The sequence below is a fragment of the Vanellus vanellus genome (genome assembly GCF_965231255.1).
Source record: "Vanellus vanellus genome assembly, chromosome: 5".
NCBI classification, from domain to species: Eukaryota; Metazoa; Chordata; class Aves; order Charadriiformes; family Charadriidae; genus Vanellus; species Vanellus vanellus.
Genome location: NC_138910.1, coordinates 21611607 through 21635208, shown reverse-complemented (window position 1 = coordinate 21635208; position 23602 = coordinate 21611607). Strand labels below are relative to the sequence as shown.

Sequence of the window (23602 nt, the reverse complement as noted above, 5' to 3'; positions counted from 1 at the left end):
AACCCATGGAGATGAGAAAACTTTCCTAAGAAAAACTGTAGGGCTTGTGTGCAAAAGCATTCCTTTTCTCTTTATTAATGAGGCTTTGTTCAATGATGTCCTGTGCCAGCATTTTTTGTGATTACAACTCTGCTATTAGTTATGAATGGGAACATAATCATTTGAAGCAGGGAAGAGGTTAGGTATAAATAATGCAAGGCATAGAAATATGGTGGAAATCTAGACCAATAAAAATGTGTTGTCTTTATTCAAATGAACGTATTTGACCTGAATATTCCTTAGATGGAGTATTAAAGAAGCTTGTTCCACCATCCTTTTCTTCATGTACGCAAGGGCTAAACTGGATCCCTCCCCAGGTTTTTGCTTTAATGTCCTCTTCTATATGTTTCACAAAATACTGTATGTGTGATTATCTCAAAATTACATTCTATAAAGTATAGATTATACATTGTTGGATTGGCACGCAGTTGTCATAAGGAGTACTTAAAAAAAAAGTGAATTGGGATTCCATCTTCTTCGAAGTGTTTAACACTAGGTTGCTTTTCAGCAGCCTTTTAATGTGAATTTTGGGGAGGCAAGGCAGTTTGAGACAGGTGTTTTGGGGAGAGATATTGGGGGGGGTTGTTTTGTTTTTCTTGTTTTCATGGATTTTTTTTTTTTTATAGTGGAGACACTTTTATCTGCTTTTTTATTATTTGGGGCTTTTCATCTATAAAATAAACAGGGTCCTTAGAACCTTTTAAAAATTTAATTAAATTATTTCAAAGTAGAAAATATAAAATTCATTCCTTTGAAAATTTTTGACTGTTCATTCCTTTCCCCATACTAGGCTCGGGAATTACAAGCCAGAGTGCTTAAACGGGCTCAGATAGAACAGCCGGATGCCGTTCCTGCACAGAAACAGTTAGCAGCTGAAATTTGTGCTGAGATTGCAAAACATTCTACAGCCCAACGAAACTATGAAAAAGCAATTAGATTTTACAAAGAAGCTCTTGTTCACTGTGAAACTGATAACAAGGTCAGTTCTCCCTCTGACTATTTTGCATTGTTTTTCCATTCAGTTTTGATATCTAGCAGTACATTTTCCCAATCATCCACAGTGTAAAAGTATATTTGCAATTATTTCTGCTTTATGATATACACAGAGCCTTGAACTTTCTCCCCTTCATTGCTCATCATGATAAAATAGTTGTACGTACTTCTAATTTCTGTCTCTTGCACAAACTCACAATTCAAGTGGTGGTCTGCATGCACTCTGAGTTGTCTGTTAGATCATATAGCTGAATCTGTCTTCATGTACCAGTTGAGGACATGTAAGGTATGGCATGGTAATACTGGAGATTGTTTCAATCTTGCTTCATTCTGGGTCCTTCCTAAATCTACAACTTCAGCATCTTTGAGGCAGGCTTTCCTCAAGGCATCTTGTAAGAATGATGAAGAAGAAGAAAAATTGGGAGAGGAATAAAAACATCCTTAAAATACTCAAAGGACAGTGACTTCCCCATTCTACTGTTAAGAGTGAGGAGACTGCCTGTCGCAGTACAAGTGCAGCTATGGCTTTTGTGGTACGCCATCCCAGTAATTCAGTATTAAAGCCTTATTCTTATTTTTTTTCTTTCATACCAGTACTGAAATACTAGCATGGCATTTCCCTTCAATTCTTGCTAAAATCATACTGTTGAGACATTCCCATTGTTACAAGGTATGCTGTGCACTGACATTTGTACTGAATATCTCCGTTAGATGCGCTTATTGGAGACTTTTGCTTTAATCCTGCTTGGTTAGCAACACAGAATATAATGACATCTTAGAAAATCTACAACGGAATATCTGATGAAGAGCTTGTTTGCTGCTTAGAGTACTGAAAGCAAAATACTTTTGGTTACCCACAACTAGTATAAATTACTCATCCCACTCTACTTCTGTAGTCTCAATAGATACGAACTTGTTTTTTTCCCTTCATTTTTAAAAACATTGCTAGTATAAGGTTGGAATTGAATTCTCTTAGATCACAAAATATAAACTTGAGCTGTTAAACACCCACCTATTTCTTGATGTCTTCACAGCCTTCACTTTCCTTAAAATTATATATGGAAGTATTGGAAAGTCCTTTGAAGCAATCTGTACCTTGTTTCATCAAAACAAAATCTCCTGTATTCTAGCCAAAGTAATCCAAACTAGATTTGAAACATTGCATTAAACAAAGTATTCCGCTAAATGTGAAGAGACTGCAGTCCATGTCATAAGGGTTTTGGCTGGGGTTGTCTCATTTTACGTAGTTTAATCTGGTAGGTAATACTCTGCCTCTTATCTGGTCAGAGAAATGAAGTAATGCAGTTTCCAGATGCAGACTTGAAGTGGATCACAAAATGTATCAAGCATTTCATTTTACAGTGTCATTGTTTTTTGGGTTGGAGTTGACAATTTAGAGACCACTTCCAGTCACTAGAGTCTAGTATAGAAGTCCAGTCTAACTGACATTCTTCTCTGATGTGCCCAAGATGGGAAGTGGTTCTTGACTAGCAGACTGCTTTTTGCTCTTCCACTGTGTTATGCACATAAGAACGGTGGCTTGAAGAAAGCTTTCATAATTAAAATTCTTACATGCATGCTATCTCCTTATCATTTCAATGCTTACCCACCTGCCCTTCTGTTTCAGAATTATATAGTATATGTTCGCATATGTAAGTAACAGGAAGTAGTAAGAAAATAGTTGTTAAACGTTATGCAAGTAGCCTTCATATCCAGAACAGGATGTTTGAAACACTACTTTGATTCACAAGTGCCTTTCACAAGTGTACCTAGAGAGGATTGTAATGCAATTGTAAATGCCTCCTTTTTGAAAACAAAATCAAAACACCATTTAAAATTAGGCAGGAGTGATGTTGCTTACTGTTTGTCTACGGCTAATTTTACTTTGTGATTTGATTTAACTCCTGCTTTCTTCAATGGGAACTTGATTAAATCTGTGGTAGCTCTTGTGTTTATAAACTTTTCTGTGGCATTTTATTCAGAATAGTCTATGATGGGACTTCAGCCTTAAGGAAGCATGTTTGTTAATATTTATTCTGTGATTGCTTCTCAGAAGTGGATCCATACACAGTTTTAATGTGGTAGGTTTGGAAATGCAAATAAGAAAACTGTTTCTGCTGGAATTTGCTGATACTCCAAAACTAATTGGTGAATGTTAATGAGGTATTTGCTTCTCTCAATGAATTTAAAACTACTTGCACTAAGGTTTTTTTCCAAGAAAATTATTCTTATCAAAACACTGTAGTCTTTAGAGCAATACTATCTGAGCAGCTCTGTTTTCAATGTTCCTGAATATTCCTCTGAAGAAGAAAAGTTTTATCTGTTTTAAAGGTGAGGCAATGGAAATGAATTAAATTACTTGACCAAGAGTCCACCGGAAACAACAGAGAAAGGGCTCTCTTTAAAAGAGAAATAAATGTTCCCTGAGGCTCTGAAATCTCAGGTTAATGCTTATAGAACCGAACCAGCTTTCTTAATCTTTGAATTACATATAGTTCAATATTTTAATCTACAGGCAATGTTGGAACTTGCACGTTTATATCTGGCACAAGATGATACTGATGCCTGTCAACATCAGTGTTCCTTGCTGCTGAAGAATGACCAAGATAATGAAGCAGCAACGATGGTATGTGCTATTATACTAATCCTGTATCAGAGGTTTTTTGAAGTGTCTGCAATGTGGTGGATCCATGAAATACTGCTTTTTACAAAGACCTACAGCTTCTGATTTCAAAAAACGTGTGAAAAATCCATTGCAACAAAATGTTTTCCTGTTTATGCTGGATGATGATTCAATATGAAGTTTTGAGCAATCATAGCCATCATTCTATCTCAGTGCAAAAGTGTGTCTTTAAAAGTACTAGTACAGGGAAAAGTAGTAGCTGTAAGATTGACTGAAGTATGGCTTAAAACATGCTCTGTTAACAATTGACATCGATCCAGCCTGTCCAGATTCCTTCCTACCCTTAAGCAGATCAACACTCCCAGCCAACTTGGTGTCATCTGCAAACTTAACTGAGGGTGCACTCGATCCCCTCGTCCAGATAGCTGCTATTAAAGAGAACAGGCCCCAACACTGAGCCCTGGGGAACACCACTTGTGACTGGCAGCCAACTAGATTTAACTCCATGCACCCCCACTCTTTGGGCCCAGCCATCCACCCAGTTTTTCAGCCAGCAAAGTGTACGCCCATCCAAGCCATGAGCAGCCAGTTTCTCCAGGAGAATGCTGTGGAAACAGTGTTGAAAGCTTTACTAAAGTCTAGGTAGACAACATCCACAGCCTTTCTGTCATCCACTAAGCAGGTCACTTTGTCATAGAAGGAGATCAGGTTAGTGAAGCGGGACATGCCTTTCATAAACCCAATCCAATTTAAGGTCCCTTCCAACCCAAATGGTTCTATGACTATTAAAGTAAGTATCTAAAAAAAACTTCCAGAAGAAAAGGACTATGTACTTACATAGTTTTACATCCTTATATAATCATAGTTAATCATGTTCCTACTTAACCATTTTTAATCACAGCTGCAGATTCTCTGTACAGGATTTGTATACTTCTTGGCTTAAAAGACAGCTCAATAGACTAAGCAACTTTTGCTTTAACGCATTAGAAGCAAAATAATTTTAAAGATGGCATAATTTATTTTTTCACAGCAGTCTAACATCTGGTATTAATCCTACTATGGTGCAAGGACAGGGGTAATAGCACTCAATATATGTTGTTAAATCTACTCTTTCTTAGCTACCTCTCAGTGGAGAGAAACTGAAATGAAATAACTTGTTTTACTTCCACTGCTGAAGTGTGTTATCATCTTTCTTTTCTTTCCCTAACTTGAAACTAAGTTTGCTTTTCTATGTGCTTAATCTGCATTTATGAGAAATAAAATTAGGAGTAAAATTATGCAAGTAAAACCAAACATATTTGAAAGATACATCAAAGTGTTTTATTCTCTTTTAATTTCTACCTTAGGTGAAAAATGGAGAAAGGAGCCGGTACTTCCTCATTATTATCCTGTGTGTCTGTATATAGAGAGTGTTTATTTTCCAGAGTAATGAAAACCCCGAACTGGTTTGCTACTTGTGCAATTCCTGCAGCTATAGTTTCAGCTCCCCACTTTGCAGAAATAAAGTTCATTATAAATCACAATTTGTAATACTTTATTTTGTTTTCTCTAAATTGGTTTATATTGTAGATGATGGCTGATCTTATGTTCAGGAAGCAAGATTATGAACAAGCTGTCTTTCATTTCCAGCAGCTCCTAGAACGCAAGCCAGGTAAATATTTAGCAGCGACATTTTAATTTTTTTCTGATACATAGTTCTAATGAGATAGAGGAATAAATATTTCAAAAATACTTTGTATGATTAAAAATAAATGTGCTATTTATAGTGTAATGGATACTAAAACCAATGACCATTTCTGTATATAAAAGCATAAAGCTATTGTAAGGGAAGAGAGAAAATTATTTCTTGTAGATAGAGTAATTTATTTTGCTGCAGTGTAATGTGCATTGTTTGCCTCAAGCCAAATAGAGCTAGGGTGTTACTCACCTGTAACTGTAAAGCACTTTCTCTTCTGTTTAAGACATAAGTGCATGAACACAAAGCTATCATTTTATTTCAAGATTAATAAAGGAAACCTGTCTTGGACAGCAATAAGTTTCTTTTAGAAATTTGCAAATTATGGCCAGAGAGAAAGCTACTAAAATCTATTAAAATAGTACTGTAATGAACGTAAAGCTTTCTAGTTGACTTTGTGAAAGAAGTCATGAGACTACAGCAAATGTTTTTGTTTGTGCTTTTGAAAGTGAAGTACAATTATCTTTATATGGGTTTCTGTAGAACTACTGCAAGTATCACTTGATATCTTCATTGTTGTATCTGTGGTTACTACGTAATATGCCTTATGTATTAAACCATATCTTATTTTTGGATGTGGAAAAAAAACAAGACAGGCTCTTTATTTCTTAAGCTATCAAATAACTAGAATTAAAATGTCCTAATTATTTGTATATTTAGATAACTATGCAACCCTCTCACGATTAATTGATCTGTTAAGAAGAGCTGGGAAACTAGAAGAAGTCCCAAGATTTCTTTTAATGGCTGAAAAACATTCTTCCAGAACAAAGCTTGAACCAGGATTTCACTACTGCAAAGGACTGTATCTTTGGTACTTGCAATTATAATTAAGATAAGGTGTATTTGATTATGTAGTATACATTTGAATTAACTTTGTTGTCATCCATTATCATTCAAAAGTGCTATGTATGGTGGGATAAGTAAGTGATAAGTAATATAGCACTATTTTCCTAATTACTTAAGCTGCTAGGATTTTAGGAAAGGTCTCCTTTTCTCTTTTGAAATACTTTCCAATGAGCTGCTCTTTAAAGCTATTTTATCTGTCTCACATACATCTTTTGTATTTCCTGCTTGCTAAAAGGGATATTCTTACTGGTTCAGTAATAAAATATCACTTATTTTCAAATTTTAGAATTTGTCAGACTGGTTTTAGTCTACAAAAACAAGTTACTTGCAATAGTATGCATGCTGTTCAATCCTTGCATTATCAGTGTGTGCAAGTGTGTCATCTGTTTCTAAATACTTGGGGTTCTTGAGATTTGGGTGGGATTTGGGGCAGCGAATTTTACTTGCCCGGCTATAAATATTTTAATTATTTGTCTAGGTATACAGGTGAACCAAATGACGCACTCCGGCATTTTAATAAAGCTCGAAAGGACAGTGACTGGGGACAGAATGCAGTCTACAACATGATTGAAATTTGTTTGAACCCAGATAATGAAACTGTGGGTGGTGAAGTCTTTGAAAATCTGGATGCTGACATAGGGTAAGTGAATGAAATAAATGCTGCTTGGGTTCTGTCATCTCTCTGCCACCCTTAATAATATGACTTCAGCTCATAATTCTAGCAATTTAAATTACCTACTGCATATTGTGAGAGACCATCCTAGACCATATTAAGTCAGTCTCAGGCAGAAAATACCGAAGATTTTGTCTGGAATCCTGGTCACTTGCAGTTTTAAAAACAGCTTGTTATCTTGCAACTGCTGTTGTTACAGAAGAAAATCAATGTAGAATGCCTATATAACAGAGCCATCTTGAACCAAAACGGCAATGGAATGGAATTGGTATTAACTTGCAATTAATTTGGTGTATATTAAAAAAAATTAACTTTCACAAGGACTTTCTGATAACAGTAATTCAACAGAGAAGCAGGAGTCTGTGCAGCTGGCTGTAAGAACAGCAGAAAATCTTCTGAAGGAACTCAAGCCTCAGACCATTCAGGGTCATATTCAACTGCGAATCATGGAAAATTATTGTCTCATGGCAACCAAACAAAAATCAAGCGTTGAACGAGCACTGAACACTTTCACTGAAATAGTAGTGGTTGAGGTTAGTAACCTGTCTCATTTCCTCAGTCTTCTCTTTCACACTTACTATATTTTTTTAACTAGTCCTACAGTCTCCATTCAGAATAGTGGTGTGTATTAGTAGTGTTCATTCTAAGCATTATTTTTCTCTATTAAAGAATATATAAAACTTGAAAAAAAATGATGAAATAACATCTTTTAGAAGTTTTCAATTGGATTGCAAATTTATAACTCAACAAATGCCAATATTGCCAGTTAATGAAATGCAAATAGGCTATTTGGTTTGAGTTGCTGGGTTTGCTCTTTTAATTCCCAGTCTTACCACAGCATGTCTGATGATGCAAGTCCATACAGTACCTTCATTCTGTAAGCAAAAACAATTAAATGTAAGCTACCTTCATGTACTTCATGGCAATTTGACAGAATTTATATTCTAGGGCAAGATTATCCATCTGCTTAAAATTCATCCTTATGGTGGAAGTCTTCATGATTTTATAGCTACTTGTAGTCATTAGCTTTAGGATTAGTAACAGATGCTCTTGTTACCAAAACCTTTCAACAGATTTTTTAAGCACATGTAGACACAATTAGTCCATCTGAATGCCAAGAAATGCTTAAGTTACTACTACCCATTAACTGTGTGCTAACCTGCTCCTTGCTGAGCTGAGTGTACTGATGCCTGTCTTGTGTGTAAGGCAGTTCTGAGAATCACAAGCAAGGTATCCCTCTGCCTCCAGTAGTGACTTCACAGACCTGCTCAGAATTGATCTGAGGTCCTGTGAATATATAGTGTTTATCGTGTGGTGACACAGTTCTAGCAGGAAGAATGTTCCCGTCTATTTAGTCTACTCTCCAGGGTCGCATAAAATATACAGTTTTAACCTCTTCAGGCTTCAGAGGTTATTGATCCAAGTTAGGCGTGAATATTGAGGGAGAGGAGGGATGAGCTGATTATTATGTGGAAGAGGGGCTTTTGGTGGGGTCTTTTTTTTTTTTAACCGACTGTGGCAAGCCTATTTACACCACAACCCTACAAAGAGGTGTAGAGGCGGAATACCAGTAGTGAGCCAGGAACACTGAGAGGGAGAAAGAAGCTTTTGACTTAGCTGCTGATAGAACTACTCTCTGCATTTAGGAAGCAGTTTCATGATGTGAGCCCCATTCTCATCTATATCCCATGCTAATAAAGGCAGAATTTTAAAAATCACAGTTGCTTCTGCATTTCTTACTGCTTGCTTGAGGCTCTTGCACAGAATGGTGGCTTTTAAGAGTCCTCTTTGTTATACGTATCTTTTGGATACAAGCAGTTTAGACTTAGATTTTTAGGAGCTGTACACCTAGTGATAGGAATCGGTGTCCCTGTTATTGAATTTGACAGGCACTTCTAAAAGTAGAAATACCACTTGTATTGTAACTTCAAGTGAGTTCAGTTTCTGAAGTATTTGTGTATCAAAAGGATAGATCTTAGTGGTATCAGTGTTTCTTGTTAAGATGAAATACCTGTGGATGCTTTCAACATTTCCTGAGCCTGAAGAATATTGTTTTGGGCCCAAACTTATATTCAGCCTCTAAATTATTTAACATGGTGTTTATCATGATTAGTCTTACAGAAATAATCATAGCACTAGATGGAAAACATGTTTGTAAGACTGGATGTTCTATCTTTAGTTTTAGTCTAGTTTTCAGATACCTGGTGAAAGTCTTATTTAAAAAAAATAAAAAGTTTAAAAGCAAAATAAAAAAGCACCAATCAGTCTCTATGCTTTTTGCTGCAGAAGGATCATATCCCAGCACTTTTGGGAATGGCCACAGCCTACATGATCTTGAAACAGACTCCACGAGCCAGAAGTCAGTTAAAACGGATTTCAAAAATGAGCTGGAATCCCATTGATGCAGAGGAGTTTGAAAAGAGTTGGCTTCTGCTTGCAGATATATATATTCAATCTGCAAAATACGATATGGCGGGTGAATTACTAAAACGATGCCTTCGTCATAACAGGGTAAGTGAATGCACATTAAAAGTAACCTAATCTTTTATTTTAATTCATCTAAATGCTTAGTTTTACTCTGAAAGATGATTTTGAAATGGATTTCTTTTTCCAGTTGCCTAATATTTCACTTATTAAGGAGGAGTAGATGAAAACAAGCCAGGAAACCAGCAACTTTACAGTGGAGAGTAGTAAACAAACCTATGAATGCTGTTTAGTCATTTTTATTCATATTCTGTAATAACTTATGCAAGTTTTAGCTGTGGTGACACTAGAAGCTTAAGGTTTTTATGGAGTGTCAGAGAGGCATTTTACCAAGTCTCGCAAACCTGATAAGAAAGATGTGGCCATATAAATTTTGGAGACTTACTCCATTTATTAAGAGATGTTATCTTCATATCTTAAAATATGTTTATAAACATTTATGCTCATAAGTCTGCTACTATACAGGATTTTCTTTTCTTTAATGCTAGTATTAATCCTCTGCTGTGAAGATACTGTCAAGTAGATTGTCTGGGGACAAGCTCTAATGTTTTTCACTTTAGGGTTTCTGAGCAGGCAAACTGCCCAATACTCTGCTTCGACTGTAGGAACAAGCACAGATCTTAGCTCTTTTGCTTATTTTTTTTGTCTCTTTTTGCTGATCGCATTTTTCCATCTACATGTTTCATTTTCCTTCATATGAGGCACGTCCAGTAGGCTAGTCTTCCTTAGATACTATGCTGCAGATTCAGGATACTGTTTATAGTCCATAGATTTGGTTTAGAAAAGGACCTGGTGCTGTATATTTCTTTTTCTGAATTCATCATTATAGAAGGTAAGGCTCATTATTCAGTTACATTTCTGCAGCCTCCTTGAGAGGTAGACTTTTTTTGAACTTCTGCTGTTTCCATTTCTAAATATAAAATGAAGAAGCAGCTACAACAGTTCTTGGTATCATGTACTTCTGCAGAGATGCCTCTTAAAGTAGGATGTACTCAATTTCATTTTTACAGAAAATAAGTTTGAATTTAGTTGCAAAATCCATACCACTGGAGGATAAACATGAGTCATCTCCCAAAATAAGACATATCTTGAAATAGATGGTCTGTTCAGCAGGTATATACCACAAATGACGCTTTGTTGCAGAAATTCCCGAGCACCTCTAGAAACGTAGCCTACCAAGTAATTTGGTGTCTTCAAAAAAGTTTGAGACCCATGAAGGACTTGGATGAACAACCTCTACTTGATAGGAAGGAGGATGGCAAATTAGAGGTCTGCAACTCTGGTTCCTTAACAAAATAGCACAGTAAACATACTGACTCTTCTCCAACTTGCATGCAAAGCGGCTAAGTAGGAATTGTACTGTACAAATAAATGTTGAATATTTTAGATCTTAAAATATCTTGTTAATTCGCAAGAGAATATTTTGCATGGTATTCTCCAATTTGGAAGATTTTATTAGATTGAGAAAGGACGTTATTGTGACAAAGGAGTTTTTAGGGTTGTTTTTAGCAGTCAGAATTGAATGATGTGAATATACACATACACACACACACATGATTTAAGTAAATATATTGAGTGAAAATTTTGTAAAAGCCTAGTATTTTGTAATATGCGTTTGTTTTGATTTTAAAAGTCTTAGGTTTGGTTATTGAGATCCCAGTGAGCAGACTGTTTCTATGAAATTGGGGTTTCTTACTGATTACTTTTCTTGGTTTTCAACATTTTGTTTGGTTTATCACAAAAGAGAGGGAGAGTATATTTTTATTCTGATCTTCCAGGCATTCCCATACTGCTTATCCCAGTATGCTGTGATTTGAAGTCTTTTCATCAGTACATTTTGGAAGCCTAACCAGAAATAGCGAACTTAAAGATAGGATGTAATTTATATATCAGCAATTCTTCACTCTGCCTATGTAAAGAAGGTGCATATTTTCATAAAAGCTTCAGTTTTTTTCTCTTGAAAATATTGGCAGCATGATAATAAAAGCTGTTCACCATAAGGCCACAAGGTAGTTAGGGTTTTGCTTATTTTTGTAATTTTTTTTCCTGCTTTATATACTAAATATAAGATTTCTGTATGAATTAGTGTCTTTCATACTAACTTTTATTATGCAGTTAAATTTATTTATGTGTATGTGTAACATAAGCAAGGTATTTTCATCTAGTGCTTAATAGTTTTTGGAACCTGTTTTTCACATGCTTGTAACTTGCCACTTGGAGTTATACAAAATGAAATATTTAATGGTTGGTGTTCTCTTCAGGATATTCATGTCTGTCTGTAGCTTTAAGTGAAAAATTATAATGTAAAACAGTTTCCAAAAATAAGGCTATGAAAATACCTTTTTAAGAACAAGGGAAACAAACAATATTTGTGGAAGATACACTTTCTGGCTGGACTTGAAATGCGGCTGCTGTAGGGATATTATTAACAGAGAGGGGTATCTACAGGGTTCCTGGAGGGTCTAAACATTTTTGAAGGAGTAGTTGCAGTGTCCTCTGTGATGAGCTCTGTACTTGGCTCAGGGTAGCGTAGGAAGTTGATGTGCAGAACTCCATATAAATGATTTGTATTACAAGTGTTTTAAATCAAGACTATCTTGTCATCAGTTAGTACAAGTATCACTTATGCTTTCCAGTTGTACAGATTTGAAGTATTTAAGCAATTAAGCTGTTGGTATTATTATATATAAGCTTACCTAATAAAATTTTGAATGAATATTTTTATTTTGCAGTCATGCTGCAAGGCTTATGAATACATGGGATACATAATGGAGAAAGAACAAGCATATAAGGATGCAGCAATAAATTATGAGATGGCCTGGAAGTACGGAAACCAAACAAATCCAACAATAGGCACGTATATATAACCTATACTTACGATTTCAGGCACTACAGTAGGAATGAAACAGCTACCCTTTACCAGAAAGACTGCTTTTAATTTTCCATAGAGATAAGAGTATCACTGGTTTTCCTCACATAAAAACCATAGATGTTTAAAGGTGTTCTTAACAGTCACTTGGAAAGGCCCCAGGCCAAGAGGTGGCAGCTCTATGATACTTCAGAAGTTTCTGCTTACTGTTTTAGTACAAGGTTTGGTCTGAAACGGTTTTAGTTTGCTCTGTGTGAACAACTTTCTCTGTAAGTACAGTATTAATTTTTAATAATGTATTTATAGCAATGCAGTATGTACTGTCTACAGTAGAGAACATTTTATAATACCCAATATATATCTGATGGTGGCAGATCATTATTTCTTTCTTCTTGGTAATCAGAAAAATTACCATTTTTTTTTATATACATGAGTAAGGATTTTAAAAATAAATTATGTAAATGTTTGTAAATATATCCAGTTTAAAAAAGACGGTTGACTGAAAACTTGGAATACTATTCAAGTTCCAATTTGGATGGTTAATTGAAGTATACACTAAACTGTCACCTTTTTAGGCTACTTTAATGTAGGAAACACTTTACGAAACGGATACATGGGATAAAATGTCCTTTCTTACTCAATAACTAGAGTCCCAATGCTGGAACAAGTTCTGTTCCAGGTTTTGGGCTGTGCTTACGGCCTCTTAAAAAGACATGCTTCTTGTAGTCTTTAATCTGTGGTCTTTTTCTGCGCCCTAAGGTTGGGGTTTTTTTGTGTTACGGTGAGATAGCCGATAGCCTTTGGCATCAACTGGAAAACCAGTGTTGTTTTTAACAAGATTGTAACTGTTATGCATATGAGTTGCCATACATTTTGTTTCTTTAACTGTAACTGGTTGATACTGCAATAGTTTGGTTCATGACTTTATCTAATATGATCTGTAGATTAAAGTAGTGTTTTGTTAATAGAACTAACTGTTTTATGGTTTAGCTTCTGCTTTTACAACACAGTTAAAGACATAAAAATGCACACGCATGGATGGATTGTCAAAACATGCATTACCCTACGTACTGTGAGTCAAAATTAGGAGGGTCAAAGCAGAAGGAAGAGTCAGATGTCAAACCAGAAATAAAAATGACTGATAGAAATCTGATTTAGGTTATATGGGAAAATCTCTAGATATCTAAGTATGAGTTTGGATGCAGCAGTTACACTAGTTGTTCCTGCTCCTGTAGACTGACCTATGAATGTCTTGGCTAAGATATTACAGTTTGTTGATCAAGTGAAACATATTAGAAAGAAGTTTTAATACTAAAAAGGTGTGATTTCTTGAGTTTGTAGAAAACGTAGATCAAGACTTTTCTTTTGCTATTTTGAAACCCTCTAGAGGGTAGGCACTGAACAAATTACAAAATCATTCGGTGTCTAGACAAGAAAATGCCTTACTGAAATTAAACTGTGGAATGATCTTGCATACAAAAAGTGAGGGTAAGATATTGAAGGTACTACGTGCACATTGTTTTTCTAGTTTTGCATACAGCACTGTGAGAATTGCCAAGCATTTAAATGGTTAAAGCAGCACAAACTGCATCTGGCAACTGTGTAAACTGGTATCGGATCCCTCGTACTCATTTGTTAGTAAGGATAAGTTCATAAATGTAAGATTTAAAATTTCAAATTTTGGAAATTGCGTGCTTATAACCATTTTTTTTTTTTTTGCCTCAGTCTTGATCTCTGTACAGGCTGATATACTTGAGCTGTATCTTTCATGTTGAAAGCATCAGCCTGACGTGTTGCTATGCAACTTAGCTATTCCATGTGACTTTTTTAGTCACATTAGTGGTCTGCTGACAGTGGAATAGAATAGCATTTTAATTCCCTAGTTTGTTATTGCTCTCCTGATTTTTTTTTTTCTTTTTTTGTCCTTTAATAATGGAATTGCCTTTACAGAGGGACAGTATATTGTAGGTCACAGTGAGAAGCTCTGTGGGGTACCATAGTAATTGAAGGAGGACAACCATTATGTATTCTCTGTAGTAACACGTGCTCTCCAGAATAATGTCTCCTTTTGATTCAAACATAGCTATCAGTGTATAAAGGACTTCTATTTACCACTTGAAGTGACGCTCAGTAGAAATTTTGATCTCTACAGGCTTAGATGAGAGAATACTAGAAAACAAACATACTAACTTTAGAAACATACGGTCACCAAAATGAATTTGAATGTGATATTTTCATTATTCAATACAGAAATAGAAATTGTCGCCTTTTTTTCTGCTTTTACTTACAGGATACAAGCTGGCTTTCAATTACCTGAAAGGAAAGAGATATGTTGATGCAATTGACGTTTGTCATAAGGTAGAATTTGTATATGTACTTAATACTCACTCTACTGTAGCAACATTCTTTTGCATAATGATTCTTTATTTTGTTGAGTTTAAATTTCTAAAATACACAGCTTAATGTCAGAAAGACACCCTATTTAGTAAGTTTGATTCAACTAAATACCCTCTACATAATCTGCTTTATGCTGAGCTCCCTGGCCACCAGGTAAATAAGAGATGAAGTGGCTGGCTATCATATGTGAAAGCATATTCAAATGGCAGCAGCTTCTTTTGGCCCTGTGGTTGCAGCTTGGTAAATCCATGCAGAAGTACAGCTGAAGAAGTTAATCAAATGTTAGCAATATCAGTAGACACTGTTAGAAAGTAACTTCCAGTATAATCTTTGTATGGTCCAAACATAAATAGAGCAGATGCAGAAGAGGAAGAAGAGCTAGTATTACAGAAGCAGAGTGAACATTATGAATTAATAATTATTAATTCTGATAATGAAATAAATTATATTTGCTCTTTTAGGGGGGAAATAAAGATAACTAGAAAGGACAAATAGAATGGAAGGATAAGGGAGAGAAGGGAATTGAAGGGCAAGAAGATGAAGTGAGTGGAGTATAGTAAGAAAGAGGCTGAGGGAGTAAAAACACAAGAGCAGTTTATCATTGCAGAGAAAGTATATGTAAAACCTTGGAAATGTCTGCAGAGGTCACTGTTCTGAATGCACGTATTTTGGCCACCCAGAAGCTTTAGACCTTGACCCCTGTGTCTTTCACACCAAGGTGACGACGCTGGGTGAAAGGGAAGCAAGGTGTCTTTGATAAAGCTGTTCCTGACCTCCATACATGGTAGTCTGTGGCCACAGTTAAATATTTATGCATTCTTTAAACAAACTTGTCATGTTGTTGTTTTACTTTTAGAATGTGTAAGCTCAGTGAGGAGGGGGATAACCAAACACAGTATTCTTTCCTTTTAGACACAGAACTTTTGAGTTGTTTGTTCTTTTGACAGGTCCTTGAAGCACATCCAAACTATCCAAAGATCAGAAAGGAAATACTTGACAAGGCCCGTGCATCACTAAGAACGTGATTTTTTTTTTCTTTTTGTTTTTTTTTGTATGGTTCATGGACTTGTTTGTTTAATCTGACTTCAGAAACTATGAATGAAATACTGCAGTGACAGAGACCATATCAGCACAAAAGCATTGTTAATATGATTAACAATTATATCGGAGATCTGGGTTATTTTCAAGAAAAGTCTGAAGCTTTGAAAGAAATTGTATTTATTCTTATTCAGGAGAGGATACTGCTTACATGTTTGCAATGTAAAGTGTCATCCAGCATCATAAAAAAGTGTCATCAGCATTACAAAAATGTGTTAAAGCATTAGCTCAGTATTTTGTCCATTTGAAATAGCACTCGGAAAAACAGCCTACCCTATCCAGTGCAGGTGTGTTGTTAAGATGCTGGATTTCAGTTTGTGTAAACCACTTATTCATAATTTCAGTGTAATCCTTATTATTACAGGTGTATTTCTAAAGTATGGGGGGTTATTTTTACATGTATTATAAGCATGCTTTGTTTTTTTAAACTTGAAGAACCAGATATATACATTGTTTTCAATGAAACTTAAATCTTTAATGAAAATCTAACATTTACAATTAAGACCTTATGTAAATATTCAGTAAAGGCTTTTATAGATCATGCAAGTCTTGCACAGAATTTATTTTCTACTCATGCTGTCTTTTATCCACCTGTCAGATTTCCATGAAAAGAAATGTTTGACTTTTTTAATTTGGAGTGTTTAGTCTTTCAGCATCGTATGTGTATGCAGTACACTCTTATGTGCAGAAGTTAGTACTCATTTGTTTAATCCATTTAAAACGTCTTTCTGGAGAAATAGTTTTGATTACAGGGGTTTATGATCTTGTCTCACATACAGAAATATACCTTTGGGTCTTTAAGGGAGTAATAGCATGTCATAAATGAATCAGAGGAAGGAGAAGGATCAGGGTTTTTTCAGTGATGCAGAATTTTTGAAAAAACAATGGCTATCAAAACCCACTGTTACACTGTGGTATTTGGTTTTGAAACAGCTCTTGATGTTTGTGTTTGACTAGAAAAGTAATGTTTTGGCATGAAAAGGGAATTCTTAATACTAGTGGTTAAGTTTCTTAAAATAATCAATTTCAGTTTCCTCCTTAGATAACTTTAGCTTTTCATGCTGACACTGTGTAAAGTCACTTTCATTTGATTTTTGGGTTTCTTTTTTTATGACAATTGAATGTTAAGGGTACAAAAGGGAGCCTGTATCTGATCTTGCTAATCAATAACTGGGTGCTGTATCTTGGGTAACTTTATAGCCTTGTTTCCTAAATAGATCGGTGTGCATCACTTATACAATGATGCTGCCTATTGGTGGCTTCCAGGCTCTGCATTCCAGTAACTTTTGAGCTGTTGGTTAACTAAACTAAAATTAATAGATGTGTCTCAGGACTGCAACACTTCTATGAGACTTGTGTGAATATTAGAATTCAGAAAAGACCTGCATAAATGGCCTCTCCTTCCCTATGGATAAGGCTGTAGCCTTATCCCTTCTGTTTGAGCACTGGCAATCAATGCGTACATAACTGTACCAGGCACAGTAGAAGCTCCCTGTTTTCCACCTGCAAGTTGTGCAGCATGGTGGAGCTATGAGGAACAAGATTTAAGAGATTGGTGAAAAAATGGTATGGGAGTGAAACGAGGAACGTGGAAGGATCTGGAAGATGCTGAGGCTGGAGGGAACTATAAGGGAGCTGGGCTGTGGCAGACAGCAGACTATGAATTCTTAAACTATGCTGCTTTGTTTTTTTTCCCCACTGCTAAAAGAATAAGTACATAGGCCTTCTCAAGGCAGTTTCTAGTAAAACAGCATTTCTTTGTACACAGTTGTATTCATACAGGAGCAGTGTGGTTTTGCTTCTTCAGTAGCATTGGAATAACATTTAGCAGAAGTTTAGAATAAAAATAGGCGGGTTTGTATCGATACATGCAAGATGCTTTCAAAAAAGGCAAGACTAATTTGCATCTACATTTATTTTGTTTTTATCATGAGCATAAGATGGACATTACCCTTTCATAAGATAGGTGACAGATTAGGTCATGACAATGATATGATACAGAAATTAGTTGATAGCTAAAGTTGAGACTTCAAGCTTTTCATGGCTAACTTTTGGTGAAGAGCTTTATTCGTATACCATGCAGGTAAAAGATTTCTGAATTTCCTTTTAGCCATCTTGAGCATATCTAGCCACTAGTGTCTTTTTATGGATGAGGTCTTTAATAGAGTGCAAATGAGGTACATCTTTGGATTCAGTTAAAAAAAAAAAAGTGCTATAAATAGTCCTTTAGAGAAAATCTTGCTTTAATATAGTATTCCCAGAAGAAATAAATGGCCTTTCCATTTCCCTTTGGGTTTATGTATTCACTTTCTCTCCATACTAAATCTTTTTTTACTTTTTTTTTTTTTTTTTTTTGTAGAAGGAATGGCTTTGTTTCATTTCTCTTTACTCCAACTAATTGAGAGTGTTAATTTCAGCTTTCCTTCCACTTTTACAGTTTCTTATTTTAAGAATGTATGTCCTGGTAGCTTTTTTTTTTTTTTTTTTTTTTTTTTTTGCCCCTTTCTTAATAAATGGTTTTGAATGGAAGAGACTCCTGGGATGGAGGGGAGTCAGTAATGCTAATTTCAAAGAGCTGCAGTCTTTAGTGCGGTGTTGCTTAGCAACCCATCTTCCCGTTTTGCCTTTGGTGAATAAAAGAGGAGAGTGAAGCTGTGGTTTCTATTGATTCATTCACTGAAAGTGGAAATCTAAGCATCTTGTAGCTATAGCAACATAAGCCATAGGTGTCTCTTCCTCTCCTCTCTTTGCCTCCCTTTCCCCTGCAGGTACATACCTTCTAGAGTATGTGTAAACATTTTTGATAACAATTTACTAAATACTTTTGTTTAAATTTCCTACTGCTTTTTTCAGATTTGTACAATAGTAGAAAGATGGTCTAGAAAGTATCATTAGGTAAAATAAATATAATTAGCTAAAATAAATAAGCTAGCAAGACTCTTACAGAAAAATAAACTAGAGGTAATTTGCATTTTTTTCTCCATTTTTGAACTAGGTTTCACTATAATGAGTCAGTTCTCAAATATGGCAACATCAATTTTTAGAAAGACTCATCAGGCAACTCTGGTTTAGTAACCTAAACCTTAATCTTGTTAGCCATTAGATGAGTGAGTAGCTTTATAAACATCATAGTTTAAAGAGAGTTTATAGTGTTGGAGAATTTGTTGAAAATTTTCTGAATGAATTATTTTTGAAAGTGGTCCGGGAGACATTTCAGGGAAGTCCCAATAGTGGGGGTGGATTCTGGCTCTTTGGAAGTTGGTCATAAAGAACGTATTAGTGTGTTCCCTATACAATGCTGAACAGGAAAAAATATGAAAAGAAATTAAGGAAAAATTTCACTAGCAATTACTTCTCCATCAGTGACCAAGCCACTTTTTAAAAGTAAGATCACTATCTTGTCAGTTTAGGCTCCTTATAACTGTGATTTTAATTTCTGGCTTCGTTCACTGTGGTTTTGCTTCTTGCTTCATCTTGCAATGAAATTGGAACCTTTTTTTTTTTTTTTGTATATTGATATGCCTTAAAATTATTAGAACTGGAGCAATACTGCAAAAATCACATGTTTTTATCTCTCTGCAAACTTGGTTTGGTAATTATGTGACATGGTGCTTGCTAAAAGAGGAGTTAAATGAATGGTCTGAATCTTGTTCCGAACTGCTTTTTTTTTTTTTTTTTTTTTAAGGAGTTATATGCCTGTTAATGCAGGCTTTATCCTGGAAAACAGCAGCTTTGTTAACGTTCACACTGGAAATTTGCCATACTTGAATTTTGTGCTACAAAAAGTTGAATGTTGGCTGCACATGTCTCAGGTGATGTGATACTTGCTACAATTCAGGCCTCAACTTTCAAAGGCACAAGGAAGGATTTTCAACATGGTAGAAATACCAGAACACATTAATTGTGATTAATTCTGGTCTAAATCTTCATTAAGTGTTTCTGGGGAAGATGAATTCAATCATAAAACACTGGTACTAACATTTTTGTCACTGCTGTAGAATCACTGTAAGTGCTGCTCACTCACCGTGTATTTGCTGAGCAAATTTAGCTCCCCTGAGTTCAGCACGCTGAAAGAAATCTGCTGGAAAGCACTGGGCTGAGACTGCAATTGTGCTGGTTTTAGTTGAAAGTAGGAAGAAAAGGAGACTATTCTATATTAAGGGAAGTTAGGAGCAAACTTTGTGACTCTTACTTCCCCCCTCCCCAAAAAAAAAAAAAAATTAAACCATGCTTTTATAGAAAACTGATTTTTTGTATCTCTCCCTCTGGGAAACTTTGCACGGGGTGGGAAGGGAGCTCAGTGCCACGTCCCTTCTCCCAAACTCCCATTTTGCGTTCTGTTTCCCAGAAACGTGAGCTGGGAGCGCTCGGCCAGCCGCACCTTACACCACATAACATTTAGGGGATTGAAGAAAAAACAAAACAGAACAAAACAAAAGAACAAACCCCGCAGCACCCTGCCGTGATGCTTAAAATGCGATCTGTGATTTGGATGTTGAAGCCCGCGTACATCATCGTGCCCCGCTGCGCATTAGGCAATTGTCTAAAAATTACTTCCCCCCCCCCCCCCCCCCCCCCCCCCCCCCGTGGGTACCGAAGGCGAAGAGGGATGAGTAAAGCGTTCCCCTCCAACGGCGCGCTGGGATCGAGTCCCTTTTGCAGCAGCAGCCGCCGCCGCGGGCGGTCCTGCGGGCGAGGCCGGTGTCTCCTACCCGCCCTTCCCCCGCCCCTCCCCGGGCGCCCCCTCGCGCCGCCCCCGCAGCCCGCCGGCGGCGGCCGCCTCGCGCACCTGGGCGCCAGGTGAGGGCGGGGCAGTGCGCAGGCGCAGGGCCGCCCGCACGCACCTGGCGGCCGCTGAGCGGAAGCCGTAGCAGCCCGCCCGGCTTCAGCCTCCTCGCGCCGTGGGCGGCCTCCCAGCCGGGGCGGGGGCGGCGGCGGGCGCCGGGGCTCTCCCAGTGCCTGCAGCCGCTCGCACGAGCAGCGCCTTCGCCTTCCTCCAGCCGGACGAGGTGAGTTAGGGAGCCGCGGGGCGGAGGGGGGAGCCCGCTGGCTTCAGGAGCCTCCGCGCGGCTCCGCTCCTCCTTGGTGAGCAGCCGTGGCCGGCGGCGGGGCAGCGCTCGGTGCCGCTACTCCTCCGTTGACCGTCCGGCTGCGCCCGGCGCGGGGCACAACAGGCGGGAGGGAGTCGTGACGTGATGGGGGGTCCTGGAGCAGACGTGGGGCTGGGGCCTGCCCGGGGATCCCCTTCAGGCACCCGCTCACACGCCCTCCCCCCTCCCGCCTCCTTTTCACGCGCCCCACGCACAGTCCCCTCGTATCCCACCGGCGCAGCCCCGGGGCCTTCCGAGGGACCGGGGACAGCCCGGCCCTGCCTGCCCCGCTCTGGGCAAACGTGAAACGGGGCGACGAGCTGAGGCTGCGGAGAGGGGAGCTGCTGCCCGGCAGCTGGGCAAACAGGTCTCCGGGAAGTGCTGGCCACCAGCCGGATGCACTCTCCAAACCAAAAGTATTGACTGAGGGAGGTGTCTCCTGCCACGTATCGATCCCGCCCGAGTGTTTGTCCGCAGTACCGCGCTGATTTGGTAACAGCAGGGTGCTGGTTTCATTGTGTAAGTTGCCAGCTTCCTCTGGTGTATTTGTCCTATATGAAGTGCTTTTAAGTTACTAAATTGTCTCTTTTCCCCGGCGGTTTGTTAGTCTTCTATGCAGCAGGTGACAGGATTTAGGAATATGTTCTTGGCTCTGGAGAACTGACAGGAAAAGTGAATTATAACATAGATAACCTTAGTGTCATGGAATATTTTTTTTTTTCAAATTCGTGTAAAATATGCTTGTACAAAGAAGTATTTATTAATAAATGTTTTTATTGGTTAAATAAAAAATACTTTACTGGAAATATGAATTTTATGTATGCCCCTCAGTAGTTTTACATGTTATTGTTCTGTAACAGAAGACTATCTTTTGTTTAAAAAATTATGTATTGTATTGATCTTTTCAGTCTTGACTAAAGCCAGTGTCATGCTGCTGAGCCAAGCAACAGAGTTAACGACTAAGACGGAACAGCCAACTTACGGCTCTTGGTTTCTTTTTTTAGCCAGGTTTGCTCAGTGGCCTGGTCAGTTTGGCATCTGCTACTATCATCCCAAGGCTTCTCAATAACATAGTAAAGTAAAAATTAAGTTAGTTACAGAGAGCCCAAATTACTATTTTTGTTCTACTGTGGGAAGGAGCAGAAGACCAGTTTTCCTTGTAACTGCTATTGCCATTTAACTTTGCCCCTTTTTTTGTATGGGGTAATACCAGTGGCAGCCTGGAAAAAATCTTTACTTCTGTCAAAATAGGAACAAGATATAATTAACATCTCTGTGACATCTCCCCAAAGTCTGTTGTTCTAGGTGACAACCTGCATTGCTCTAAGACATTCCCTTTTACTTTGTATAAGTCTGTTGCCTAGGTTGTCTTTTCCAAGAGCTGATATATAGTTCAGGTTTCCCCTTTCTTTGGAATCCATGCAGAGAATCACGTTCATAATATGAATTACTGATCAGATGTCTGTCAGCACCTGGTGAGTTTCTCCTCCTTATCTGCTCCTTTCTGTGCTTATCTTCTAGAAGATTTGAAAGTGCCTCAAGTTTCTAGACTGTGAAGTGCTAGATTTTGTCCACTTGTGTAAAACATTATTTTATTCTCTTGCTGTCTGTCTTACTATTGTCTGATTTTTCCTAAGATTCGTTGACATCATGTGCCATAGGAAAGAATTCTGCTTACAGAGAAATAACGTCACAAAACTACTGACAGTGACTTAGTAATTAAATTCTATAGTCAAATGACTATTTGTTGCTAGATGGGATTATTCAGCAATGAAATGTAGCTGGAAAAGAACCAGTCAAGTGGGGAGAGGAGGAAAGCAAAGACCCCTTTGGGAGATTCTGATAAAGATTAATTTAGCAGTCACTGACCCAATAAACCTCAGTAAATCTCAAAAAATCCATGAGGAGACTTGCTTTGCTTTACACTCATCATTTAAACAACTTTTAAGGCCAATTAGGGTGTAAAACTGTGATTTCAAACCCCTGCACTTAATACTCAGATGTTTTTGTTATCTTAGAAACACTGTTACAATCAGGAAAACAAACAAACAAACAAAAAAATCCCGTGGTTATGATCCAGAGAGTATTTTCTGGTGCTTAAGTGAAAATCAGATACTTACCCTTCTAAGTTAAAACACCACTTTACATCTTCTATGGTGCTTGCTTGTCATCAGGGCATTTTTAAGGACAATCTAAAATGATTTTAACAGAGGCCCAAACCAATCTGGCCAAGAAAAAAGGAAGCTGCAGAGTTGAATGAAATTTAAATTTGAGTTCAGTGCATGTTTATAGTCCCAGGACTGTAAAAATTAAGTCATAAATTTTTTTTACGATATATGGTTACTGTATACTGAGTATCTATTGTCACAGGTTACTATCTATCTCTGGCTATCATGTACAGTGCTTTGCTGTAGAAAAATAGTAGCAGTGTTCATTTTTAAAGAGACTTTGGAAGCACTTCTATTAGAATACATAGAAGGAGGGTGTTTTTTTCTTGTATTTATTTTTTTAATCTCAAGTAACTGCTGAAGAAAATAATTTAAAAATTGTGTTCTACCTAGGTGGTGTGGGCTGCTGTTGGTCTGAATTTCTTCAGCCTATTGTGTCATCATCCAGTTACAGCTCCTGATTTTTCTGTAATAATCCCTAGGGCGGATTACATCCAGTCTTTGCTAGAATAATCTATGCCCTCGATGTTTCTAAAACTAAGACTTAGGAACTGAATATGTTCACTATTCCTCTTACAACTTACATT

The 23602-nt window shown here is 37.3% G+C and overlaps 2 protein-coding genes across 1 annotated transcript in view; both read left to right on the top strand.

Annotated features, from left to right (window-relative positions):
• The window catches only part of TTC21B (tetratricopeptide repeat domain 21B), a gene marked incomplete at its 5' end in the record, with an annotated part of 42432 nt that extends 26091 nt beyond the window's left edge, over window positions 1-16341 (top strand). Inside the window, 10 exons of the mRNA XM_082484541.1 lie at window positions 830-1018; window positions 3548-3658; window positions 5225-5306; window positions 6051-6201; window positions 6715-6876; window positions 7247-7442; window positions 9196-9420; window positions 12126-12246; window positions 14553-14620; window positions 15607-16341. Of these exons, the coding sequence (XP_082340667.1) occupies window positions 830-1018; window positions 3548-3658; window positions 5225-5306; window positions 6051-6201; window positions 6715-6876; window positions 7247-7442; window positions 9196-9420; window positions 12126-12246; window positions 14553-14620; window positions 15607-15684 (1383 nt within the window). The 3' untranslated portion in view covers window positions 15685-16341. The remainder of the gene's footprint in view (window positions 1-829; window positions 1019-3547; window positions 3659-5224; window positions 5307-6050; window positions 6202-6714; window positions 6877-7246; window positions 7443-9195; window positions 9421-12125; window positions 12247-14552; window positions 14621-15606) is intronic.
• The window catches only part of LOC309672013 (sodium channel protein type 1 subunit alpha), a gene marked incomplete at both ends in the record, with an annotated part of 554434 nt that overhangs the window by 217264 nt on the left and 313568 nt on the right, over window positions 1-23602 (top strand).